Source organism: Cricetulus griseus, chromosome 8, assembly GCF_003668045.3.
Source record: "Cricetulus griseus strain 17A/GY chromosome 8, alternate assembly CriGri-PICRH-1.0, whole genome shotgun sequence".
Taxonomy (NCBI): Eukaryota; Metazoa; Chordata; class Mammalia; order Rodentia; family Cricetidae; genus Cricetulus; species Cricetulus griseus.
In genome coordinates this window covers 43296863-43323449 of record NC_048601.1, presented here as the reverse complement: position 1 = coordinate 43323449, position 26587 = coordinate 43296863, and the positions used below count along the sequence as shown (strand labels likewise).

At 41.0% G+C, this 26587-nt stretch overlaps 1 protein-coding gene across 2 annotated transcripts in view; it reads right to left on the bottom strand.

The window, feature by feature from the left end:
- Shq1 (SHQ1, H/ACA ribonucleoprotein assembly factor) overlaps positions 1-26587 on the bottom strand; it is a 102489-nt gene that overhangs the window by 61598 nt on the left and 14304 nt on the right. For both annotated transcript variants that reach the window (XM_027428975.2, XM_027428974.2), the window contains exons 6-9: positions 17579-17706; positions 4184-4338; positions 2320-2373; positions 885-1008 (exon numbers count right to left, since the gene is read on the bottom strand). In XM_027428975.2, coding sequence (XP_027284776.1) covers positions 885-1008; positions 2320-2373; positions 4184-4338; positions 17579-17706 — 461 coding nt within the window. The remainder of the gene's footprint in view (positions 1-884; positions 1009-2319; positions 2374-4183; positions 4339-17578; positions 17707-26587) is intronic.

Sequence of the window (26587 nt, the reverse complement as noted above, 5' to 3'; positions counted from 1 at the left end):
CTTTCTAATAACGTTGGTATGGGTGCTTCAGAATTTGTTTTGGAGACTGGAATTTTCCATATTCTTATAGCCAGAAATGACTTTTCATGCTAAACTTATCACAGTCTTCAGAGTAATGACGTTTTTCTTTAGAAAATCCTCCCTGCTTTCCCAAGTCAAGGTGACAAGTGTCCTCCTAAACAGCCACTGTACTTCTCAGTCAGAGCTCCTGGGGCTCTGTACTGGAACTGCTGGTTTAATTATCACGTCTCTGACTGTTAGACCCCTGGAAAACTCAGGTATCTGGGGTCCCAGGCCACGACTGCGGTCACCCCAATCACCAGGCGGAGCTGCAAACTGCATGAGGCTTTATTGTAATTTAACGAGCTAACCCCATGTTAGCTCAGGTCTTTCACCCACCCACCATGGCGGATGGCTCGCAAAGACAGCTCCTAGGGGCTCCCAAGAGATCTTATAGGGCAGCGTAAGGGGAGTGTCTAGGGGTACGCACACGATTGGTGTGCCTCCAGGCTTGGAGGGCTTGCCCTGTGTTGATTGGCCAACTGGTTGTTATGGCCCATAGGCCCTCCCAGGGTGGTTGCTATGCTTTGTGTGTCATTGCTGGGCGCTTGTCCATAAAGCACACCCAGGGTCGTAAAGCATAGCGCCACCAGCTAATTTCTGATTGGTTCCTTGTCACGAGGAAGGCATCTGACTTTCTAGTGACTAACTAATTTCTGATTGGTTCCTTGTCACAAGGCATGCATCTGACCTCTAAGTGACCAAGGCAAGTTTATGGCAAGCATGTGTTCGACTGTTATGGCTGCCGAAAGGGGAGCTGGTCCCTTCATGACAAAGCTGTAAAGCTCACCAGAGGAGAACCCAGCTATTCGAGCCTAACTTACCTAGTTGCAGTATCTTTATAGTGTCTCTGTAGGCTTTCATCACCAGCTTGAAATGACGATAAAGTGGATAGCACAAAACTCTCCTTCCAAAAGACACCAGGATTTCATGAACGTCTGTCCAAGTCTATGAAGAGGCATCTCAGTAAGTAATTTCCATAAAGTATGTAACACAACAAAAGCACACAATGGAAAAAGAACAATCCCAATTATACCCTGTAAACCTGGATCACTGGCACAAGTGAGATTCTTCTTATACGCCGCTTCTTTATCACAGACTTGTAACTCCTCATGCTGCATCAACATATTACAAATGTGGATCAAAACCCACATATGTAGCAGGAGCATTTTAGAATCTTAACTGGGACAGGCATTCATACTATAGACTTGGATTTGATGGCAGAGTGGGGATGGGAACAGGCTTCGTGATTTTATAAGCAGCTCCCAGCTGAGGTGGCTGGCAATGCTGCTGACCTACTCTTACTCTTGGAAGACAGTCTCATATGGTACCTGTCTCAGTGAAGGGACTGAATCTTACCTCCTCACAGAAGGAAGTAATATATGAAGCAATCACCTCTTTACAATTTAAAGTACACATTATCTGAACCACTGATGGTACGACTTTGATGCTGGGCAATTTGTTCCAAACTCAGAAACTTAAAAGATACTATTTTTAAATAAATTTTATGAGAACTACAGAAAAATTTTTAGAAAATAGAAGCAAAACCAATTATCGTTACACTAAAAAAGATTAGCAGGCCAGTGGGAAGGCTCCATCGGTAGAGGCACTTGCCACCTTGTAAACCTAAGTTCAACCCCTGGAACCCACATAAAAGTGGAAGGCAAGAACTGATTCCACAAAACTGTTCTATGACCTTCACATACATGCTATGATAAGTGCCCTGTAAAATAATAATGACAAATAAAATTTTAACTTTTTAAAGAGGTTAACAGCTCTAACCATAAAATGGTAGGATACAGAACAGTTGGTTTTAAGCTGCATGATCTAACTTTCTTCACCTGTAAATTCAGCAGCACTCACCTTACTGAGTGTTGTTCAATGAGGTTATTGCGGAAGAAGGTAAAACTCCAAATGACTCTGGTGATCCATTATCACCTAGGTTTGTTTCCCATTTTTGAACTCTGAGACCAATTTATTAACATACCTGCAGCTCTCCCCATATTTCCTCAAACAAACCACTGTGTCCTCAGTGTTCCTCCACATTGTATTTCTGTCCACAATTTCTAAAATGCTTACCTGGCTTGACTATCCCAACAAATTTTTTTTTTTAAAAAAGTACAATACAGCTCCCAATTTAAAAATATTAAGAAAAATTCTTAAACAAAAAAATTGCTTAAACTAACCAAAATGAAGAACAACAGAAAAAATAACTTTATGAACAATGGAAGCCTAAACAATTTCAAGAAGAACTCATACCTCAAACCAGCAGAGAGTTGGGCTCAGCTTTCTAATAGTCCACGCAGACTCGACCTATGTGGTGGAGAAAGGAGTGTCACCTTCAAAAGTCATTTGGAAATGAAACAAATATATCCACTGGAACTAGTACATGAGTTATACTAACCAATGCAAAAAAAAAAAACAATGTATTTATTTATGAATGTAGAAAAATAACTGTATTGATGCAGAAACTAACAGAAGATGCCTCTGTTCACTGTGCTTGAAATTATACTGAATTAAACACTTCACTAATGAGAGTACCAGAATATACAAACAAATAAGCAGGGGCTTTCAAACAAAACTGAAACAAAATGTTTGCTGTTTCTTTCTCTACTAAGTCGCTCACTGTTGAACTGCTGCTGGGCGCCTGAAAAACCCTGTAGAAACTGCCTTTCAGAAAATGCATGTGAGATCTAATCCCCTCTTCTGACCTCCCCAGGCATAAACATGGTGCATATACACATGTTCAGGTAAAACCCCATATCCACAAAACTTTAAATCTTTCAAAAAATTTAAAAGATTCAATAATATAAAATGAAGAGCCTTCCTTTTTATTGGGGGGGGGGGGTTAAGTAAACATTTTATCCACTTAGAACATCTTTAAAAAAATAACTTGGGCTGGAGAGGAGCTAAGTGGTTAAGAGCACTGACTGCTGGTTCAACTCCTAGCACCCACATGGCAGCTCACAATTGTAATTTTACCAACCACCCATGGCAAAATACCAATGCACATAAAACAAAAATATATTAATTTAAAAAGACCTGAAAACAAAGTATTTTCAGATAATTATATTCTTAATAACCTTAAGACTTCACTTAGATCATATGCAGACTGCAATAGTCACTTTAGAAATTTTCAGAATCATGACATTAAAAAAATTGGCATCTCAAACTACTATTGATGCTATGATGCTGTGTGAGGTAAGTGAATTAAATCATAGTGTATAGGCTGCAAACCAAAGTAAACATGCACGCACGCACGCACGCACGCGCACACGCACAGTAAAAGAAAACCACATAAATGATCTTTCAAATGTGGTTACTACTAACTACTGGAATTATGGGAAATCCCAATGATATAAATTATCTGTATAATCAAAAAGAAAAAGGAAAGCATATGACAAGGCTAAAACTATGAATGGGGCCACACTATCTAGAAAAACTTTGGCTTTCCAGCATTTATTTCTTTATTGATTCAATGATTGGCTGGATTGACTGAAGCACTGGTGATTGAACACAGTCTTTAAAATACATGACATGACACATGGCTTCTTTGGTATACAATATGAAGATGAAAAAAGATGAAAGCAGGGTCTCCATTTGCAGTTTAGGCTGGCTTTGATCTCTCAATCCTCTTGCCTCAGCCTGAGATGTTTCTTTTAAATAACAAAAAGAAGTATGATTTAAGTTTTGAAAAAAAAAAAAAAAAAAAAAACGGGACTTACATACAAATCTTTTTAAGTACACATTCTGTATGCTAAGATTCTTTTCTGCAAAAGGCTTTACTCTGCATGAGACAAATGAAAGCTTGGAGTGTGGTAGTTGGCACCTTTGCCATTGAGTAACACTGCCTTCCTTTCTACCCTTGGCTTGATTTCCTTACACTTCTCTGCTCTGCTATCTATCTGGCAGATCTACTGCTAAGAAAGAAGAGACAGGATCACAATTAGCATTATGCTTCATAACGGTGCCCACTACCATCTACTATGACCTCCACAGGCACTTCTTCTGGGACTGCCCCTAAGTAATTAATTTATCACCAAAGGCAATGCTCTCAACAGGAAGCTAAGCCCTAGCTCCCTTTAGCTAACACAGTGGTCTGCCCTGACACACACAGACTTACATTGTGCTCTCCTTCAGTGACACGTATTTCATAGCAATAGGCCAGAAGGATGTCAACTAAACTGTAGTACACTTGACGGTGAGCTGTCTTGTCCAGCAGGTAAGACTTATTCACAAATTTTCTTAGCTGATATTTTTCCTCTTCTGAAAAAGACACTAGAAGAAAACACAGTTCTGAATTATTTATTTATTTATTTATTTTACAGTCCTGAAAATTAAATGTGCTATTCAGGTTCATAAAACCACCAGTGCAGAAGATTTGCCAAAATGGAATTCTGAATATAAAAGCAAAATCAAAGTTATTTATCCATAACTCTACATATAAGGCAATTTCTTAAAGGAGGATTTTCAAGCTTTATTAAGAGCCATGTGTCTATCCAAACCTTCTAGACGTTCCCCTCCTACATTTCAATAGCAGTTTCTGACTTCACAAATCTTTTTCCTAAAGTTTATTCTTATTATTCTAAATTATGTGTATGTGTGTACCTGTGTACGTGTGTGTGTGTCTGTGTGTGTGTGTGTCTGTGAGAGAGAGAGAGAGAGAGAGAGAGAGAGAGAGAGAGAGAGAGAGAGAGAATGTGGGTATGTGCATGTGACTGCAGGAGGCTAGAAATATCATACCCCCAGGAACAGTCAGAGAGAGAGAGAATATGTGGGTATGTGCATGTGACTGCAGGAGGCTAGAAATATCATACCCCCAGGAACAGTGAGAGAGAGAGAGAGAGAGAGAGAGAGAGAGAGAGAGAGAGAGAGAGAGAGAGATATAGGTATGTGCATGTGACTGCAGGAGGCTAGAAATATCATACCCCCAGGAACAGAGAGAGAGAGAGAGAGAGAGAGAGAGAGAGAGAGAGAGAGAGAGAGAGAGAGAGAGAGAGAGAATGTGGGTATGTGCATGTGACTGCAGGAGGCTAGAAATATCATACCCCCAGGAACAGTCATTAAAGACAATTAGGAGCCACCTGACACATGCACTAACCAATCTGGTAGAGTCTTTTTGTCAACTGAGGTTCCCTCTTCCAAAATGACTCTAGCTTGTGTCAAGCTGACATATTAGCCATAGCCAGCATACCTTCCTATACACACTTCTCACCCCACCTGGCAATGAACTTAGCAGCACTTTTCCCATGTCTTTCCAGTTTAATGAGTTTAAGTGACTGTGATAAGGAGAATTCCAAGATGAACGCCCAAAGAATGGCATCACTCCCTTTGAGGAATAGATCTTGTTACTTGATTCTGCACAACAGAATGTGACAAAGATGACAGAACAGCTATCGCCATGCTTACATTCCATTATTGTCAGAGTAGAGCCAGGGTATTCCTGGAGTGACATGGCATGTGAAAAGGCTATGTGGCAGGTACTTCTGGGACTGCCACAATCTGAAGATTGCCCCATTTAATAACTGGCAAGAAAGTGGGGCCAGTTTTGCAGCTTGAAGGAAGAGAATTCTGCCAACAATAATATGAGCCTGAAGGAAAGAATGTAGCAACCAAACCTACTTTTTAAAAGAGATGGGCATATTTGGCCAGTATGTCCAACCTTTTAACAATGTAAAATGATGCTGTCGGGTCATGATGATCAGCACGTTAAAGGATCACACAATCTAGTTACAAAAAAGATCATTCAAAGGTCTCAGAATGTTTTATGTAGTTTTTGATTTTGTGTTGGTCTGCATTAATAGCTCTCATCCCATAGGCCACAGACATATCTGAGCTACCACAGTCTTGCAAGGCCCAAAGGACCTATCAGAGCCAGACCTGACCCCTAATATATGGAGACTATGAGAACACCAGCATGGGGATAAGCTGTTCTACAGCAAAAAATTTAACTGTGACCCACTACTGGGTACTTGAGTTAGTGCCGCTCTGCTAAACATATGGCATTTGTTCCTGGTTATGTTGGCAAACTGGGTTTGCTCTGTGAATTGCCCATCAAACTGTGTTCTTTCCAATTTTTCCTATGGAACAGCTTGGCTTATCAAAGTTTTAAAAATTTTGTGTATTATAAATATAAGTCCTTGGGTCAGCAAGATAGCTCAGCAGGTAAAAACACATGCCAATCATGTCTTTGGCCAATCATGGCCAATCATGGCCAAAGACAACTGATTTTGTTCCCAAGGACTCAATAAAGTGAGAAGGAGAAAACCAACTCCATGAAGCTGTTCTCTGACCTCTACACATGAGCCATGGAATACGTAAACCCACACAATTACGAACACACAGTAATAGATATATTAAATATAAATCCCAATCAAATTCCAAATCTGCTGACTTTGTTTGGGTTACCTTTTGCCACAGAAACTGTTTTCATTATAATCCCACATAGTCCTAGATTCTGGATTTACTGCCTTGGTTCATGTTTTTTCCAACTCCTGAATCATACATGAAGTCTTTTTAAGGTTGTTTCACTTGGGGCTGGAGAAATGGCTCAGTGGTTAAAAGCACTAGCTACCCTTCCAGAGGACCTGGGTTTGAGTCCCAGCACCCACACAGTGGTTCAAAACCATCTGTAACTCCCATTCCAGGGGATCCGACGTTCTTTTTTGAGCTCTGCAGGCAAAGCACTACTACACATTAAAAAAATAGTAACCAGCCGGGCAGTGGTGGCACAGGTCTTTAATGCCAGCACTAGGGAGGCAGAGGCAGGCAGATCTCTGTGAGTTCAAGACCAGCCTGGACTACAAAAGCTAGTTCCAGGACAGCCTCCAAAGCCACAGAGAAACCAAAACAAAACAAAAAAATATTAACCATAAAATAATGATAGTGTTGCTATTGATGATAACAATAACGAATCTATCTGGAAGCTAGCTTTTCCTGTTTCAAGATTTCACTTTATTCCAGATGAACAGTGACTCCCACTACACCGAACCACCAACTTTGTCAGACAGATTTGCTACTTGTTACTAAAATTACTTCAAAGTATTTTTGGTTTTTGTCAACTGTTGCAAATACAGTATTTTCCCCACTTCCATCATCAAATACTTCATGATAAAAGAGAAAAAATATTTCTTTTTTTTATACCAGCCACTTTACCAAATATTGACTACATATTCTAAAACAACATACTGAAATGCTTAAATGTTAATGATACAACAAAATGCTTTATTTACATGAAGACAAGCAAATATGAGACTTGAGTTTCTAAGTTTCCTTTGATGCCTACAATTTAGGCAATCTATCATGCATTTCTTAATATCAAGTCTTTAAAAAATCTGTGTGTGTATGCGTGCATTTTATGGTATGTGGAGATGTGTTTGCATGTGTGTGGGTGCATTTGTGTGTGCATTCATGTGGAAGCCAGATGGTTGGCATCAGGCATTTTCCTTCATTCTTTCCTCTTGGTGAGTCTGGGGTTCACTAAGTCTGCTAATCTAGCTAGCCAGCCTACTCTGGGAATCTCATCTTTATTTCTAGGATTGTAGGTAAGTTACCTCACTCACCGAATATTGTATGTAGGTGCTGGGGATCTAAATTTAGTACTTTTCACTTACATGGCACACACTTTACCTACTGGGATCTCTCTCCAGCCCCATCATGAAGTCATTCTATAGTTACAGAGAGATCAAGGAACATGTTTTCTATTCAATCTCACACTATCTCTTTTAGTTCTCAATACCATACAAAGTAAAATAAACACACCCCCAGCATGATGCCATAAACACAAACAATTCAGTTTCTAGTTCTCATAAGCAAAACATGGCTGCATTAGTTACTTTTCTGTTGGTATAATGAAACACCATGACCAAAAATAACGTATAGAAGGAAGAGTTTATTTGGCTTATGGTTCTAAAGGGAAAGAGTCAATCATGGCAGGGAGGTGGGGAGGTATGGAAGCAAGTGGGGGCAAACACAGCAACAGAACAGGACAATGAGAGCTCATATTTCAACAAGTACTAGGCAAAGAGAGACAACTAGAGGTGGGGTGAAGCTATAAAACTCTGAAAGCCTACCCCCAGGTTCTCCTTCAGCAAGGTCACACCTCCTAAATCTCCCCAAACAACTCTGCCAAGTAGGATCCAAGTGTTCATACACCCAAGCCTACAGGAGACATTTCTCATTCAAATCACCAGCATACACTAATGGCCACATCTAAGTACAAAATACATTTAGTCCAACTTCAAAAGCCCCTACAGTCTTTCACAGTCTCAACACTGTGAAAGTTCAAAAGTCCAAGGGTTCTTCTGAGACTCAAGGCAAGCTCTTACTTGGTAACCCTTGTAAAATCAAAAAGCAAATTATATACTTCCAACATATTATGGTAGAGAATATGCATTACCATCCTAAAAGGGAGGAACGGGGCACTGAGAAATACCAGACCAAAGCAAGGCTGAAACCCAACAGGACAAACTCCAAATCCTGTAGCTCTGTGTCTAGTGTCGAAGCGCTTAGATGGCTCTGTCCCTCTAGTTTTGCTGCCTGTAATATGTAACTCTCCCTTGGGCTGTGTCTTAGTTACTTCTCTGTTGCTGTGACAAAACACCATGACCAAGACAACTCATAAAGAAAGCATTTAATTGACTTACAGCTTCCGAGGGTTAGAGTCAAAGACTGTGAAGCAAAGGCATGGTGACAGGAACAGCTGAGAGCTCACAGCTTGATCTGTAATCAGGAGGCAAAGAGAACTAACTGGGACCAACGTGTATCTTTTGAAACCCCAAAGCCCACTCCTAGTGACACACCTCCTCCCTTGTACCTCCTAAACCTTCCCAAACAATTGCAGCAACTCCAGACAAAGTATTCAAGCCTATGCAGGTCACTCTCATTCAAACTACCACAGGCTGCTTTTACTCCCAGTATGACCCTCTCCATGGCAGACAGCCCAGGCTGGCACCTCTTAACACCCTGGGATCTCCATTACAACCCAGGCGTCAATTTCACAGCTTCACACAATATCCTCTCACAGCTTTGCAGGGACTCCCCTGTTACATGTTGCCTGGCCTCAATGGTTCTCTAAAACCACATAAGAAGAATCCATGATCCCCTTACTCTTCCATCTTCATGTCACCAAAGCCAGCATGGCATGGATGACACTGCCAAGTATGGCTATCCAAAAAAAAAAAAAAAAGTGCAAGTGGACTCACATCTTACAAATTAGTAACTTTTTTCCATCTCCTATCAGTCACTTTTAAATTCACTTAAAAGTTTTTCATCCCACTAGCAGAGGAGCCCTGCTCCCACTTCTGATGTTTCATATAAAGACTATGCCCGAATGACCTGCAGTGCACAAGACAGTCTAAACTGTTGTGATGAAGAGCTGCCAATAGCAGAACAACAACAGCTTAGGGAAAACATGTTTCCCTCACTCCACTATCCTGGCTAAGGGACTAAGGCCTAGAGGGCACTGGCTTTCCCGGTATAAGACTTCTTTCTACACATATCCAAGACAGCTGCACTAGGTTTGTATCATTTTCCAAATGATGAGAAAACAGAAAGTATGTGGAGGGTGGAAAACACCTTCCTTCTAAAGAAAGGGATCCAGAAAGTACACACAGCAGTACCCATCATATCCCTCCAACCAGTACTAGAGCACATGGTCATATCCAGCCGCTAGTAAAGAAAGGAAACCCAGTCACTAGCAGAGTGAGATGTGCCCAGCTGTAACTCAAGGAGGCCTCTTACTGAAAGAAGAGCCATGAAAAGACATATGGCTCTCTGCTACCTTGTCCAGAGACCAAAAACTATTAGGCTGCCTTTTAATATTCTTAAATCATTTGCCTCATAGACAGAGAGCTGCCCATTTTCCCCTAGGTTCAACAAGACTGTACTCCTATTCACAATTTGGCAAAGGCCATATAAAATGAAACAAGCCCTTGCATTAGTTTGGAGAAGTGTTCCCCAAAGCCCACAAGGTAAATAAAGGCCTTGTTATCTAGCCTATGGTGGGACAGTGATATAGTAGAATCTTTAAGGAGGAGCCAAATGGGAGACATAGATCACAGGGAGCAACCCTGAGGAGGATGGTAAGAACCCAGCCTTTTCCTAGCAAGGATCCAGCCTCTTCCAATCTCTCTCATGTCCTGGCCATAGGTGAATGGCTTCACCATGAGCTTAAGCTATCATTTTCTGACCCACCACAGGCCCGCTTGACTTTATCACGGAATAAAATCAAGAACCAAAACAAAATTTCCTCTTTTGTAGTCAGATATTTTGTAATAGTAACAGAGAGCTGATTACCAGAGCCCTTCTCATACAGAATTTTCCAAACTCACTTCTGTCCTCTTGTATGAGCTTATGGTTGTTTTTTTTTTTTGGGGGGGGGGTTGTTTGTTTTTTCGAGACAGGGTTTCTCTGTGTAGCTTTGGAGCCTATCCTGGCACTCGCTCTGGAGACCAGGCTGGCCTCGAATCTACAGAGATCCGCCTGCCTCTGCCTCCCGAGTGCTGGGATTAAAGGCATGCGCCACCAACGCTTGGCATATGAGCTTATGTTTAACATGACTTTCTCATTTAAATTTTTTCCAGCCTAGGAAAAAAAAAATCTTAAGCATATTGAAATTAGTAGAAACAATACTCCTTTTACTTATTAAAATACACCCTGCACAAAAACAGATTTTGAAATGTATTTTTTCAACTATGTTAGAGAAATCTATGTAAAAAGGAAGGGAAGAAATGTACTTATAGGGGCATGGCTTCCACAAATGACAAATGATTTTAATAACTCATTTAATTTGTTGGCCATCATAGTTAAGGAATATGTATTTTTAAAAATGAAACATAGGTATGTATCAGGTAAAGCACTCTTTGGAGAACAATGTTTAAAAATAAAACAGGACAGATAACTGAATGTTGTTTGCCTCATTAAAGGAGCCATCTAAAGATGCCTTTATCAAAATAGATGTACTCAGTTCATGTTGAATGATTTAGTTTTAAGAAGCTACATGAAGAAACAAACTCAATACATGAAGAAAATACACACCTGATAAAGTAGTTAAGACCCGTGTACTTAGCAAGAAGATTTGAGACAGGATTCCCTTAAGCACAGTTTTTCAGACAGTCATTAATTTAGCTAATAGGAAAGTGCCAGGTGTTCACAGTAATATTATCTCACTAGAGAAAAGCCTTTATACCCTGGTTGACTAATAAAGACCTCCGCTTCCACATAACTCTTGAATCACAGAGTAAGCATACCCAGAACTGTCTTAAAACACATCAACTCTTCTACACATTCATGTCTCCATTAAGTAACTATAGCCATACCTGTTTAACAATCTGAAAAGTTTAACCTCAGCACTATAAGCTCCAAAGTTACATTCCATATGGAAGGATATCCACACATTATATATCACTTTCAATGACTATACAGCATAGGAAAAGCCTATCTGACTATACTCTTGAATTTATAGATGCTAGTGGCCACTAGCCTTTGGTACTGGCCTTTTCTTAAAATATCAACTTTTTCTGAGCATTTCTAGGTTCTATTTTGGCCTTCTTATTTTATATTTGATCTAATCAAAAGAATCAGAGGATATACAACAAATGAGGATATCATTATAGAAATCACAAAGTCTGAGCTTCCTAAACCCCAGTTCATCAGGGCTGTAACTCACATCGCAAAGGGGAACTTGGGGTAGTCAGCACACAGTCAGGTCTAACCCAGCAGCAATACAGGATACACCTACAGGTGTAGCACTAACAACACCTGAGTGGTCACCACCTCAAGCAACATCTGTCAAACATTTGTGTGACTTAGCTGCAGAGTTCACAACATTTTAAATAATTATACTCCTAAAATTTATCTTTAGTAAAACAAAAGCCAGCTCAAAAAGGTTGGAAGAGATACTGGTGTCCACACATTAAAGCAAATGGCCCAGGACCACCTCCCAACATTAGTAACCTCACTGATATGTTTGAGATCTTCGAAGGAGCCCATGAAGATGGAAAGATGTTGGTGAGGTATTTGATCTTTCTCCCAAATTCCTTCTGATTTTTGTTAAGTTTAAACCTTCTCTTTCTCTTTAAATCCCCCTCCCAAACATCTCTGTCTTGTCTGGATCAGCAATTCAGTCATCCATAATCTGGCTCCTCTGAGTAACACATATCTGTCTATTACACTGTATGTGTACTGGAAACAGATCAAGAAACCGCGCTGCATTCAAGCCTTCAGCTAAATGGGCAGCCCTGCCGTTCCACCACTTTCAAAGCTGACATTGCCAGTTATCTCCACAAACACTCAAGGGCTCACTGGTGCCAAGCAGGATAGCCCTGCAAGGAAGTTCATGGACTGTAAATGTTATGTGGTGTCATAACAAGCAATTATGTGCCAAGACTCCTGGGCTGACGTTAACCACTGAAAGACAACTTGGGAAATGTGGTGAGTCCATCCTCGTGAAACCGGAGCTCCGAGGGAGCACAGCATTTAACACTGCCATTCAGAAGCCTTTGGGGAGGAAAACCTGGATCTTTATAAAGCTGAAGATGTTAATCACAGACTCCCTTCTTTAACTCTGGGCTCCAATAAATACGACCAGAGTTACCACCCACACAAAGCCAGCAGCTAAGTTTACCGCTTATGGCATATCTAGAACCCAAAACAACACAGGGTCTGATAGTACGATGAAGGACAACTCCAAGGGGCACCCATATCATCTGCACTGTCCTATCTGAATGACACCTTACTGTGTGGCACAAAGCATGAAGACAAGGCAGCAGAGAAGGGCAGAGACACTTCTGGAGGAGGCGAGAGACAGCAGCAACATGCATCTTGGTAAACGGAACTGTAAAAGCTAGTTCCTTTCTTTCTTTCTTTTCTCCCATATTCTATCCTAGTCCAACACACCAAGTTCATTCTTCTAGCTCTGGGTGTCTCAAATATTTGAATAAGAATAAAATGAAAGAAAAATCTCATTAACAAGGAACTTTCCATTAAAGATTTGTAACAAGTACAAAAATGTCAATTTAACGAAGAAGTCATTCAATTCCTGGCTCTCCTGCCATTCAGTTCACTCTCTAACAATAATGTCTAAGACTTACAATGCAGTGAGGCTTTCATACACACAGCCTCATTCAATCCTGACGGCAGCTCTGAGGGAGGCAGAAGATTTCCACAGCAAGCCAAGACTTCGAAGTCACTCAGCCAGCAGTTGAGTGGAGAAGTTAAATGCAAGTCTCGTGTTCGGCCATGTCCTGGGTATACTTAACCTTATACCTGGAATAATGGAGGAGGCCCTTTCTGTTCAATACAGCTCAAGTTCTTCCGCCTCAGATCACATACCCTTGCTGTTTTGAAAGGTGACTTTTAGAGTGAATCACCGTAATAGCTGGGCAGACTGACTGCCTGAACCACCCAGCCTGGCTACAAGCCAGGAGTCAGATAAAGGGTCGGGAGTCAGCGGTTAAAAGACAGAGCACTGGCTCAATCTGCTAAAATTACGGAAGACCTGACTCAAAGCACTGCTGACAAGGAGAACTGGCCTCAGAACACACTGCCATTATTAACAGAGAGCAAGCTAGCACTGAAATCAAAGGGAATGCCTTCTACCGATTTTTAGGGCAACTAGCTCACTCTGGTGGAGAGAAAACTCAACTACGCAGCCACGAGCTCATACCACCTCAGTACAACACTGACGAAACTTGGGGAGGGCAGCCCACCTTCATGAGCAAACTTGAGACCTACTTAGCTTATCATTAATGACCCAAATTGAATCAGCAATGCTCCATCTGCAAGTCTGTTAGCTGGGGAGGAAGTCTGAAGGCATCTTAAGCACTCATCAAATACAACCACAGAGCACACTGAAAACAATGGCACACACAGACACACCCATACGCAGAACAAATAGTCTAGTTTCTAAAGTTACAATGGTAATTTTTCACTCTGGTAGAAACTACCTAAACTCTACCTAAATGCAATACAGCCCAAATGTTGCCCAATCCTGAGAGAAATACAGCACAGGACACAGCAGCCAGTGATTTCCATGTATAAGAAAAGTGGAATATCTGTGTGTGCTCATGTCAAAGATTTCAACCTACAGTACAACCCAAAACAAAGATGGCAAGATCACAGCCACAGACCTTTTGTGTACACCATCTTAAATCAAATATTTAGATGTGGTGTCTGTACTTAAAAAACACCCCAGGCTAGGAGTACAGCTGTGGGGAGGATACAGCTTGGGAGTAAAGTGTGTGGGAGTAAAGTGTGGTCAACACAAAAATAAATTAATTTGAAATACACTCAAAACTGCTAGTAGTAATTGCTTTTAGGAGAATAAACTTGGGGAGAGAAAGTGTAGTTGAATTTTTCTTTCCTTTTTTTTTTTTACTCTTTGGGGGCCTACCACCCAGCTCTCAAATAAACACATAGAGACTAATTCTTATTTATGAATGCTCAGCCTTAGTTTGGCTTTTTCCTAGCCAGCTTTTCTAATTTAAATTATCCCATTTTTCTTTTCTTCTTTTTAAATTTAAATTAGAAACAATCTTATTTTATCTATCAATCCCAGTTCCCTCTCCCTCCCATCCTCCCATACAACCCACTGACCCCCATTCCATCCCTCATCTGCTCCACAGAAAGGGTAAGGCCTTCCATGGGGGGATCATCAAAGTCTGTCTCATCATTTGGGGGAGGGCGTGTCTAGGCTGACAGAGTATCCTTCTATGGGGAATGGGCTCCCAATGTCCATTCATACACTAGGGATAAATACTGTTCTACTACCAGAGGCTCCATAGACTGCCCAGGCCTCCTAACTGACACCCACGTTCAGGAGGCCTGGTTCTGTCCTATGCTGGTTTCCAAGCTATCAGTCTGGGGTCCATGAGCTCCCCCTTGCTCAAGTCAACTGTTTCTGTGGGTTTCCTCAGCATGGTCTTGACCCCTTTGCTCATCACTCCTCTCTCTCTACAACTGGATTTTTTGCTTCTGCTTCCATCAGCTACTGGATGAAGGCTCTAGGATGGCATATTAGGTAGCCATCAATCTCATTATCGGGGGAGGGCATTTAAGGTAGCCTCTCCACTACTTCTTAGTTTGTTGGTGTCATCCTTGTAGATCTCTGGACATTTCCCTAGTGCCATATTTCTGTTTTAACCTATAACGGTTCCCTCTATTAAGGTATCTCTTTTCTTGCTCTTCTCTATTCTCCCCCGCCCCAATCAATCTTCCTGGTCCCTCATGTCTTCCTCCCCCCTTCTCTTCTCCCCTTCTCTTTCTCCTAACTCCCTCTCCCCTCCCCCCATGCTCCCAATTTGCTCAAGAGATCTTGTCCCTTTTCGCTTCTCCAGGGGACCATGTATGTCTCTCTTAGGGTCCTGCTTGTTTCCTAGCTTCTTTGGAGGTGTGGGTTGTAGGCTGGTAATCCTTTGCTCTATGTCTAATATCCACATATGAGTGAGTACACACCATGTTTCTCTTTTTGTGACTGGGTTACTTCACTCAGGATGCAATCCAATTAAAAAGTGGGGCACAGAACTAAATAGAGAATTCTCCATAGAGGAATCTAAAATGGCTGAAAGACACTTAATAAACTGTTCAACATCCTTAGCCATCAGGATAATACAAATCAAAACAACTCTTGAGATACCATCTTGCACCTGTCAGAATGGCTAAAATCAAAAACACCAACAACAGTTTATGCTAGAGAGGATGTGGAGAAAGGGGAACACTCCTCTACTGCTGGTGGGAGTGCAAACTTGTACAGCCACTTTGGAAATCAGTATGGCGGTTCCTCAGGAAAATGGGAATTAGTCAATCTTTTTTTTTTCTTTTTATTATTATTATTATTATTATTATTATTATTATTATTATTAATTCAAGTTAGGGAACAGGCTTGTTTCACATGTAATTCCCCTCTCCCTCTCCCTCCCCTCACCCCCATTCCTTCTCCCCCAGGAATTAGTCAATCTTAAGATCCAGCAATTCCACTCTTAGGCACATTCACACAAGGACATCTGTTCAACTATGTTCATAGCAGCACTATTTGTAATAGCCAGAACCTGGAAGCACCCTAGATGCCCCTCAACGGAAGAATGGATTAAAAAAATGTGGTACATTTACACAATGGAGCATTGCTCATCGGCAAAAAGCAATGGAATCTTGAAATTCACAGGCAAATGGAACTATCCCATTTTTCTTTAATTACATTTTACCTCTGGGCTTTTTACCTTTCTTTATTCTATATATCTTTCTTTCCTTCTTACTCTGTGGCTGCTATGTGGCTGGCCCCTACTGTCCTCCTCTCCTCCCTCCTTTTCTTACTCTTCCCTCTTCCCTTTTCTTGAGCATAGATTTCTATTCTCCTCCTGTTTATTCTCTCTGGGTGGTAGCCCTGCCTATCCCTCTCCTCCCTAGTTATTGGGGTTCAGCTCATTATTAGACAATTAGGTGTTTTAGGCAATCAGGCAAAGTAACATAGCTTTTCAGAATTAACAAATGCAACATAGAAGAATGCAACACATCTTTGAATCATTAAACAAGTATTCCATAGCATAAACAAATGTAACACATCTTAAACTAATATTGTACAACACAAATTTTATATATATATATATTTATATTATTCTGAAGAATATAAAATTATATATATATATATATATATATATATATATATATATTCTTACCTATGTAGTCCTTCCATTAAATGCTGAAATTTAGTTTTAGTATATAAAGAAAACCCAAATCCGCCTATCAGACAGTGGGGCTCCTGCTCTGATCCAACTGACACTGTTATGATTCTACTACACAGGTTAAGAATAACCAGCTGTGTTGGAGCCAATGATGCAAACATATGCATCCAAGGACTCTGGGTAACGCCTGTGTTCACATGGGACAGTCACCTCTTGTGGCTCATAAAATCCTCACCTCAGCATTCTCCAGTACAAACTGTTTCATCATGCTCTGAAAACTATGATGGAAAGACAGCTATTCTGATTTCCTCATATCCCCACCTGAGAATACACAGAGGAGGCTACATACAATTCATTCACTAGAGCAAGGGAATGAGTCTGGGTCTCCCTTACTCATACTCATGTGTCCTCATCACAGGGGCATAGTTATAACTCTCAAACAAAGTCTTCAACTATGCATGTTATGTGTGTCAATATCCTTAATTTTCTAAAAATGAATCAATTAAAAACTTACAAGGACTTCACTGAGTCTAAGGTAAAATCTATTTCATAAGAATTTTCCAGCAAACATAAGCTGAATGATTTAGTGTGGAATTTTCAAGTACAGGACTAAGACCTGGAATCTGTGCCAGCAGCACAGATTATGGTCCCTCACAGTTCAAATCTACCAGCGAAGAAAAGCAAACACATGAGGCAGAATTAGCTACCAGAAATCCCATTTCCACAATGAAAGGCAATTAGAATCATATGCCATACACAATGAAAGGCAGTGGCTTGGCACAATGATGAGAGTTTTAAAAATCACAAATGAGCACAATGAAAAAATTATTTGAGTTTCTTACCTAATGCAGCATCATCTCCTTTCTCTTGGCTCTTTCCCAAAGAGGCCATCATTTCTGCATGTGCATCATTCCACCAAGGACTGTACTTCAAAATCTGCTCAACAGCCTCATCTTCAAAGAAGTCAGCTCTGCTCAAAAATGAATGGGCTTGTTATATCAGATTACACTGCTTTTCTTTCTTCTTTTTATAATCTTAACTTACCACATTTGCACAGAAATAGCAGTTTCGCCAACTCAATACACAATCTGAGAGAAGACAGAGTACCCTGCTGACATTTTTATGATTATTCATTCCTTAAAGCAAAAGGCACCCTAACTAAAAGGACAGTAGTCGTTTCTGACCTCTTACACAGAAAGCACACAGGAGAGCTGTCCTCCCCTGAGGTCTAATTCTATCTCAGTGCAGCTGAAGTGACTGAATACTGACTGTGCTGCAGTCTAGAACCAAAGCTAGGTTTGTAAGCAGCACACATGTGAGTGATGTTATGACAAAGGACAGACCTTTCAGACCCAGATAAGCAATGAGCAGGTAATTCAGGACACTGCATTACCTGCATTACCAGACACACATGGACACGGACACGGACACGGACACGGACACGGACACGGACACGGACACGGACACGGACACACACACAGAAATACACTATTCAGCATGAATACTTTTTTACTAAAATGCACAGCTACTTTATTTAGCTATGCTAATCTTAACAGTTCCTTGATTTAAAATTATTGAAAACATCCTTTGTAGAAATCACAAAACCCCATTCTTTGGGAGTTTTCTGTACTTTCTCAGTTTCAACTAGAAAAATTAAAGATACATTCAAAATATACCTCTAGCTCTTTTTGGAGGACACATTCAGAAATCACACAATCTTGTCATTGATGTTGAAAATTGGTAAAGTCTAAGACTTTCTGAAGTTTCTATGCTTACTAGTAACTCAAGGAACCAGTTGCTTTCATAAGCACTAATGGTTTAATGACCTCATGCACTCTACTTTTTCAACTAAGAAACTGTAGAAAGACTACAGATCCCCACAGAGCTGCCAGTATGCTGCAGGCACTTGTACAGAGTGTTTTGCATCCATGATTCCCTCCACAACTCCCAGTATCATCATCTGAGAAGGATGCTACTAAAACTCTCCTTTTACATGTGTGGAAACTGAGGCCCAGAAAAGTGACATACATATTTTGGCCAAGACTAAAAAAAAGAAAAAAAGTAAGAAGGCTGGTCAGATGGCTCAGCAGATATGGATGTGTGCCTCTAAGCCTGACTGCCTGAGTTTGATGGCAGAACCAGTATGGTGGAAGAAAAGAACTAACTCCCACAGTTGTCCTGACTTCCACATGCGTGCTATGACATGTACAAACCATTCCCACATACCCCCACAAAAAATAATAAAAATTTTATTTAAAAATTAAACAAGGGACTGGAGAGATGGCTCAGTGGTTGAGAGCACTGGCTTGTTCTTCTAGAGGTCCTGAGTTTAGTTTCCAGCAACTACATGGTGGCTCACAACTATCTATAATGAGATCTGGTGCCCTCTTCTGGCCTGCAGCCATACATGCAGGCAAAATACTGTATACATAATGAATGAATGAATAAATCTTAAAAATATATATATATTAAACAATGCCAGTCATGGCAGTGAACACTATCCCAGAACTTGGTGGGTCTCTGTGAGTTCAAGGCTGGCCTGGCTACACAGTGAGTTACCGGACAGTATAAGCTATGCAGACAGACCCTATCTCGAGAAACAAATAAAAAATAAAAAATAAAAAACCAGTAAATTCAGCTGAATGTGGACACTCAAGTCCTCCAGAATCAAAGTTCTTAACAAACACAAACATTTGCGGGCAACAGAACTGGCTCAGTGGTAAAAAAACACTCATTGCTTTGCAGAGAACCTTGGTTTGATTGCCAGCACCTACATGGTGGCTCACAAGCACCTGTAAATCTAGGAGATCCAACACCTTCTTCTGACTTCTGTAAGCACCAGAAACATATATGGTATCCATACATCCATGCAGGCAAAACAGTCAAATGCATTAAATTAAATAAATCTTAAAAAAATTAAAAATGGTTTATTCTTATGTACAAGGAAATAAAATACACATTGAACAAACCTGAATAGCTATTATCTTAAAGCAAAAATAGTTACTATCCATTTCTGTCAGGTGCACAAGCATACAAGAGTAGGATAAAGCAGCAGTTCAACTAACTAGCCCTGCAAATCTGTTTCCTTATGAAGTGTCCCCGCCTCCTTAGGGAGCAGGTATAACTGTTCTGAATGTAGGCTCTACTACAAATTCAGTCACCTATCAGAATGTGAGCTTCTTTTAAGAACTGAGTGTCAAAAAAGTAAACAGTAAGAGTAAATTTTCTGTCCCACTAACTACCTGACTCATTCAAACAAGTAATGGGGTTCACAAGCCCTCTTTGGCTGAGAAGTGTAGCCCTTCATCAAAGAAGCTTTTCTTAGCAGCAGATGGAAAGCACCACAGAAAATCACAACTGGCCAAAATACAGAGAACAACTGATTGTGAGGTGCCTATCCCCAATGACACAATCACACCTAAGACTCAGGAACATGCTGAAGACAGTGTGGAAAGATGAAGAGCCACAGGACCAGAGAGTCTGCTGTGATACTGTGTCTCCTAGAAGCCACACTCATGATACTGTAATAATATGGATGCTTAAACAAGACCCAGACAATGACAATGCTAAGAGGCATGCTAAAGTGGAAGATGTAAACCTCAAGGGGTCCCAGCCCTAGACAAAGAACTACAGGCAACTAATGGCTACTGAGAAGAGGAAAATTAGTCTTCCCCAGGGAGGAGCACCCTAAGTGGCTATCCAATATAAAAAGATCAGCCCTAAAATCACATACATAGAGGCAACTATAAACAGACTTAATAGGCTGGGAGTGGAGGAGAGGAGAGAAACAGTAATAATTAAAGAAGAAGAAGAAAAAAAAGACCATAAATTGGAGAATAGAGAGAAAGGTATCAGAGAGGTTAAGAGGAAAAGGGTTGGAGACAGAAAAGGAAAGGTGAAAATGATATATTACATTTTAATTAGAATTTTAAAAATTATCAAGAAAAAAAAAAAGGAATGACTTTGTGCCATATTCTACTCTCCATGTTAGGCACTAGATTTCTTGTGGTTACTAGATACAGACTGCCCTGGTCCTCATACAATTTACAGTCCCACTGGAGACTCAAGTATGGCAAAATGCCATGACATAGCAGCATAAAATCCTATAGCAACACAAAACTGACACGACATTCAAGAGCCTTGGGGGAAATACTATTTCAACCAACAGCTGAAAGACAATTAAGAATTCACATTAAGAGGGTCAGAGAGAAGCTGGAGAGATGGCTCAGCAGTTAACAACAGGCACGGCCTTTGCAGAGGACCTGACTTTGGTTCTCAGACTCCATCCATACAAGGCAGCTCACAATCACTTGAAACCCCACCTCCAAGGAGCCACCTCCCTCTTCTGGCCTACACAGGCATTGCATTCCTGTGCACAAACACACAGATCACATGTGGATGCATAATTTAAACTAGAAAATAAAATAAAATAAAATAAAATAAAAAAAAATCTTAGGAGAGAGTAGCCTGAGCTCAAAAAATAGAAATACCTAAAAAACAAGGCTCACATTGAAGGAAAAACTGCCAAGATAGATTGAAAATAAGATACTGATAACAATAACCTTCCAGACATGTCTGATCCATGGCCTACAGGCTGCCTACATCTTAGAGTAGCTATCAATCAGACCCAACACAATAATGTAAAATTACTTTACAAAGGGTTGGACACACCTGAAAGCCACACTAGAATTACCACTAGGGTCACTGAACACAGGGCATGCAGCTTAGAGAGTCAATTCTAAAGAAGCAGAAACTGCCAGAACAGGATGGTGGCAGAGGACAGGGAGCCAAGTAGGTGATCTGACTGACATATAGGTAGAGGCAGGGTCCTCAAGAAGAAGGGGCTGAGGAACTTTGAGAATCAAAGCAATGGTCAGGACTATGGCTCAGCAATGCAGGGGACAACAGTGCCCTTTCATGGAGACAGTACCACAGGAGGTTGAAAGGCATGAAGAAAGGGATAATAGCTTCTGCCTGTGACAGGTTAAGTTTGATGTATCCTTCTAGGGCGTATAAACATACACCTATCCAATAGGCAGCTGGACACACAAGTCTGATACTCAAGATGGAGGCAAAGTCACAAGCACTGTGACCAAGAAAGAGGAAAGAACCATGCAGGAAGAACTGGTCCCATGACACAGTAGGACACAGAAGCACTGAGGACACAGGAAAAGAGCCCACCTGAAGAGACATGAGAGAAAAAGCAAGATGGCTTGGTAAAATGGCACCTCAGCCACCTCCACCCCATCCTACCGCCCCAATAAAACCCTCCAAAATGATAAACTGATTCTTTTGAATAAAAATTCTCAGATACCTTTCCAAGAATCCAAACTGTGATGGGTTATTCTGTTTTCCACTTTTATATTGTACTGGAGACTGACTCTCATGTTTCATACATGCTGGGCAAGCGCTCTACCACTAAGCTACAGCAGTACATCCCTAGCCTGCTTTTTATTTTTCATTTTGAGACAGTCTCACTAAGTTGCTTAGATGGCTTTGAACTCACACAATAGCTCAAGCAGGGCTTGAACTTGTGACCTCTAAACCTTACAGTTGCTTCTTCATAGTCCTCATTACTGCCCTAGCCTCCAGTGTACCTAGGATTTGTGGAGCTGTGCCATCAGGCCCAGCAAATGGTTTATCTTTACACTGTTTATGAATTAAGAGTTGCATGAATATGATTTGTGACTGACTAACCATCTACTTTCCACAATCAATTATTTTCACAACTTAAAATGCCATTGCACTCACTGAATGTCCTCCACACACACAGCAACAGTAAGACCAACGACCTTCCACGAGGGCTCTACTACTTAATCGGAAACATGAACACAAATACAGACATTTAGAACACAATGTGGATTTTTTTTTTTTTTTTTTTAATATGCTACAAAGGTGAGCACTGAGGAGGCCATCCTCACCCAGCCAAAGGGGGAAGGTCCATGACAGTGATGTCTGAGCACAGCCTTGAAGGTCAGTTATTCACAAAATGAGGCAGGGGAGAAAAAGCTAATGACAGGATAGCATTCGTGGAAGAAGTGCATGAGAAGCAGTGGAAATGCAAGCATCAGCTGTTGCCTTGGTATAAAGCATGGGCAAGGAGAGGAGAAAGTGGACTGACAGGAGCAGGGTCCAGATCACAGAGAGCATTTGATACCGTGGTAAGAAAAGAGATGCTTCTGTCTGAAGCTAAAGAGCACCAAGCATGGGTTGAGGCAGACTTCACTAGAGAGCATCAACCACCAGGCTGCTGGCCTCACAGCTGACAGGTCTGATGAAGTCCAGACAGAAGGCCGCCAGGCACTCAGGAGACGGTTAAATGTGAGAAGATATCCTCCCAAAATCCTAGGAAATCTACTTCAAAAATCAAAACAAACAAACAAACAAAAAAAAAAAAAAAACACACCAGACCAATGTATCAGCCTCTTTAAAAAGTCCTAATAATGAAAATATACTACAATTTAAAATGACAGTCCAAAAAAGGCTTGGTCATTTTGTTTTTTCATTATCTCACAGATATTTAAAATGTTGATTAAATTCTTCTGGTTCTCACCAAAGAAATAATCAAGATTTTATAAATTGGTTATGATATATATATATATATTGAGGGGACCAGCTCCCCATTTCAGCAGCCATGACAGTAACACGTGCTCGCTAGGACCTTGTTTTAGTCACTAAAGGTTAGGTGCCTGCCTCGTGACAAGGAACCAATCAGAAGTTAGCTGGTGGCGCTATGCTTCATGACCCTGGGTGTACTTCGGACAAGCGCACAGCAATGAAGCACAGAGCACAGTAACCACCCTGGGAGGACCTATGGGCCATAACAACCAGTTGGTCAATCAACACAGGGCAAGCCCTCCAAGCCTGGAGGCACACCAATCGTGACCCTCTGCATACCCCTAGACACTCCCCTTACACTGCCCTACAAGATCTCTCTCTAAAGCAGGTTCGAGCTGTCTTTTGCTAGCCATCTGCCATGGCGGGTGGGTGAAAGACCCGAGCTAACATGGGATTAGCTCGTTTAAAAAAAAAAACAATATAGCCTCATGCAGTTTGCAGCAAGCTCTTGAATCTGCCTGGTGATTGGGGTGACCGCGGTCGTGGCCTGGGACCCCGATACCTGAGTTTTCCAGGGGTCTAACAATATATTTTTTTTCCCAAGAATCAGAAACAAATGTAGAAAGAAAAAGCAATATCCTAAGGAAAAGAAATACAAACATTTGGCCATACACAAAGGTAAAAGATTACTACAGAATTCCTTAAGATGCTATCAACAGACTTTAGCATAAAAATAACGCCCAAGTCAGAAGGTGGCTCAAAGGTAAAAGCACTTGCCACCAAAGCCTGATGATCCGTGTTGAAACCTGGAAACCATGGTGGAAAAAGAAGACCAAACCCTAAAAATGTCCTCTGACACTTGATGACATGGTATACACCTGCTCTCTCGCTCTCTCTCTCTCTCTCTCTCTCTCTCTCTCTCTCTCTCTGTCTCTCTCTCCTCTCTTACACACACATACACACACACAAACACCTCACACCTCTCTCTCATATGTCATTTAAAATTTTTTAAAGAAGATAAGCTTCTGTATAAAGCAGCACAGGAAATGGAGGGAAATGAGGCTTTGACCATCATGCTGCCAACTATAAACTCCAATATCCTAATCCTCTCAGGCCACAAGCATACTCTTCTAGGCAGTTCTTCTAATTAAGCTCCCTCCCACTTGAAATTTCAGCCTTGAAAAGCTCATTCTGTTTTCATACTGGCTGAGAAATTTGCTGACAATGAAATTCCTACTTTAAATATTCAGCATGATTCTAAATGGGTTTCTTCAAATTACTCTTCAGTGGACCTTTAAAACCACCATTGAAGAGATAAAAGTAATTAGAAATGGCAGTCTAAATGGAGCCGAGTCTCTCAGATGTCCTCCACAGGATAACACAACCTTCTCTCTCCCAGCTTCCCTTAGGATGGTCAACAGTTCAGCCATTCATCACCACACATCACTCATTCCATCTGCACATCACAAGATTCACTTCTGCTATTCCAATTAGTATCCCACTGGGTCACAGGAGAGAGAATGTTAATCACAAGAGCAGTGGCAGTTAAAGTGGAATAGTGTACATAAAAAGGAAATACAGAGTGACAAACGGAGCCTCTTTTCAAGTTGTACCCAACCCACTTAGTAGTAGTGTGACTTGGGCAAGTCCCTTCACCTCTTTCCTCCTTGTGAAAACGAAATGAAACAATCCTGAGGGCACTTGATAAGCTGGAAACACTGTACAAAAATATTGAGAAGTTGTGATTATAGTTATATGGGTAATGTTTTTGAAATCACTGGCCCAGAGCCTGAGAAAAATAATAAATGAGGGCTATATCAACATATAAATTATACTTATTCTCCACACACCAAAGAAAAGGAGGCCCAGTGGAAATGCAAAAACATGCTGCTATCTTGTCCAGTAAGAGACAGCACATCTATGCTTTGATAAATTCCTCATGCAAATATAGTTCTGGGGGCTGGAGAGATGGCTCAGAGGTTAAGAGCACTGACTGGTCTTCCAGAGGTCCTGAGTTCAATTCCCAACAACCACATGGTGGCTCACAACCGTCTGTAATGAGATCTGGTGCCCTCTTCTGGTGTGGTGGCAGAATGTTGTATACATAATAAATAAATAAATAAATAAATAAATAAATAAATAAATAAATAATAAATAAATAAATAAAAGTTGTGACTGAAGGGACCAGACCCTCACCAGCCCCCTGCTTTAGCATGACAGGCTGCAGAAAAGACAAAGCAAGAAGGCCCCTGACTCAGCAACATGTGCTGAGCTTCACTAGGAGGTTTGATACCCTCCATGTGGCAAGAAACTAATCAGAAGTTAGCTGGAAGGCTCTGGATGTGCTTTACAGTGACAGTGATGTACAGAGCATAGCAACCACCCTGGGAGGGCCTATAGGCCATAGCAACCAGTTGATCAATCAACACAGGACAGGCTGCCCAAGTCCAGAAGTGCACCAATCCTGAGACTGTTACAGACACTCCCCTTGCTCTATTCCAATAAATTCCCTGCCCTGTGGTCCCTCAGGGTCCTTCTCACTCCACCCACCATGTTGGACAGATGGAGGAACCAAGTTAATACAGTTAACTGGTTAATTAATTACTCTTTGCTTTTGTATCGGATCAGGTCTCTTGGTGATTCGTGGGTTCAGAATTTGGGCACAACATTGATAACAGCAAAGGTTGCACCAGATGCAGGTGGAAAATACAGCAGAACTAAGATTAGGTTCTAATGATATTGTGCCAGAGAGTAACTACCTATTCACTGCAGATAAATGTTCTAGGAAGATCTCAAACTAGCAAGAAATACAGCACATGTATTCTTACAGAGATGAAGATATATTCATTTACATACACAAACAACCATGACAAAAATTCTACCTCAAAGAAGTACAAACAAATAGTCTCATGAATTTGATGTTTTGAAGACTGTTGAGGAAACCGCTTAAGAGTATTAAGAGTTTTCCATTGCTAGTATAAACTAAGTAGCAAGTTTACAAAGGCTATACAAGTACAGCCATTACAGGTTAGGTGAAATGTGAACTAGGGTTAGTGCCTTCACTAATTCCAGGATATTTCTAGGACACTGAGGAGCTCACTCAGAAGAGTGCTTGCCATGTAAACATGAGGACCTGAGTTCAGATCCCCAGCACCTTCCCAGCACTATAGCTCAGTGAAGGGAAGACAGAGATAAGTAGATTCTTGGAGCTCACTGGCCAGGCCTGATGGGCCAGCCTAGCTGAATGGGTGAGCTCTGGATTCAGTGAGAGACCCTGTCTCTGGAAATAGAGC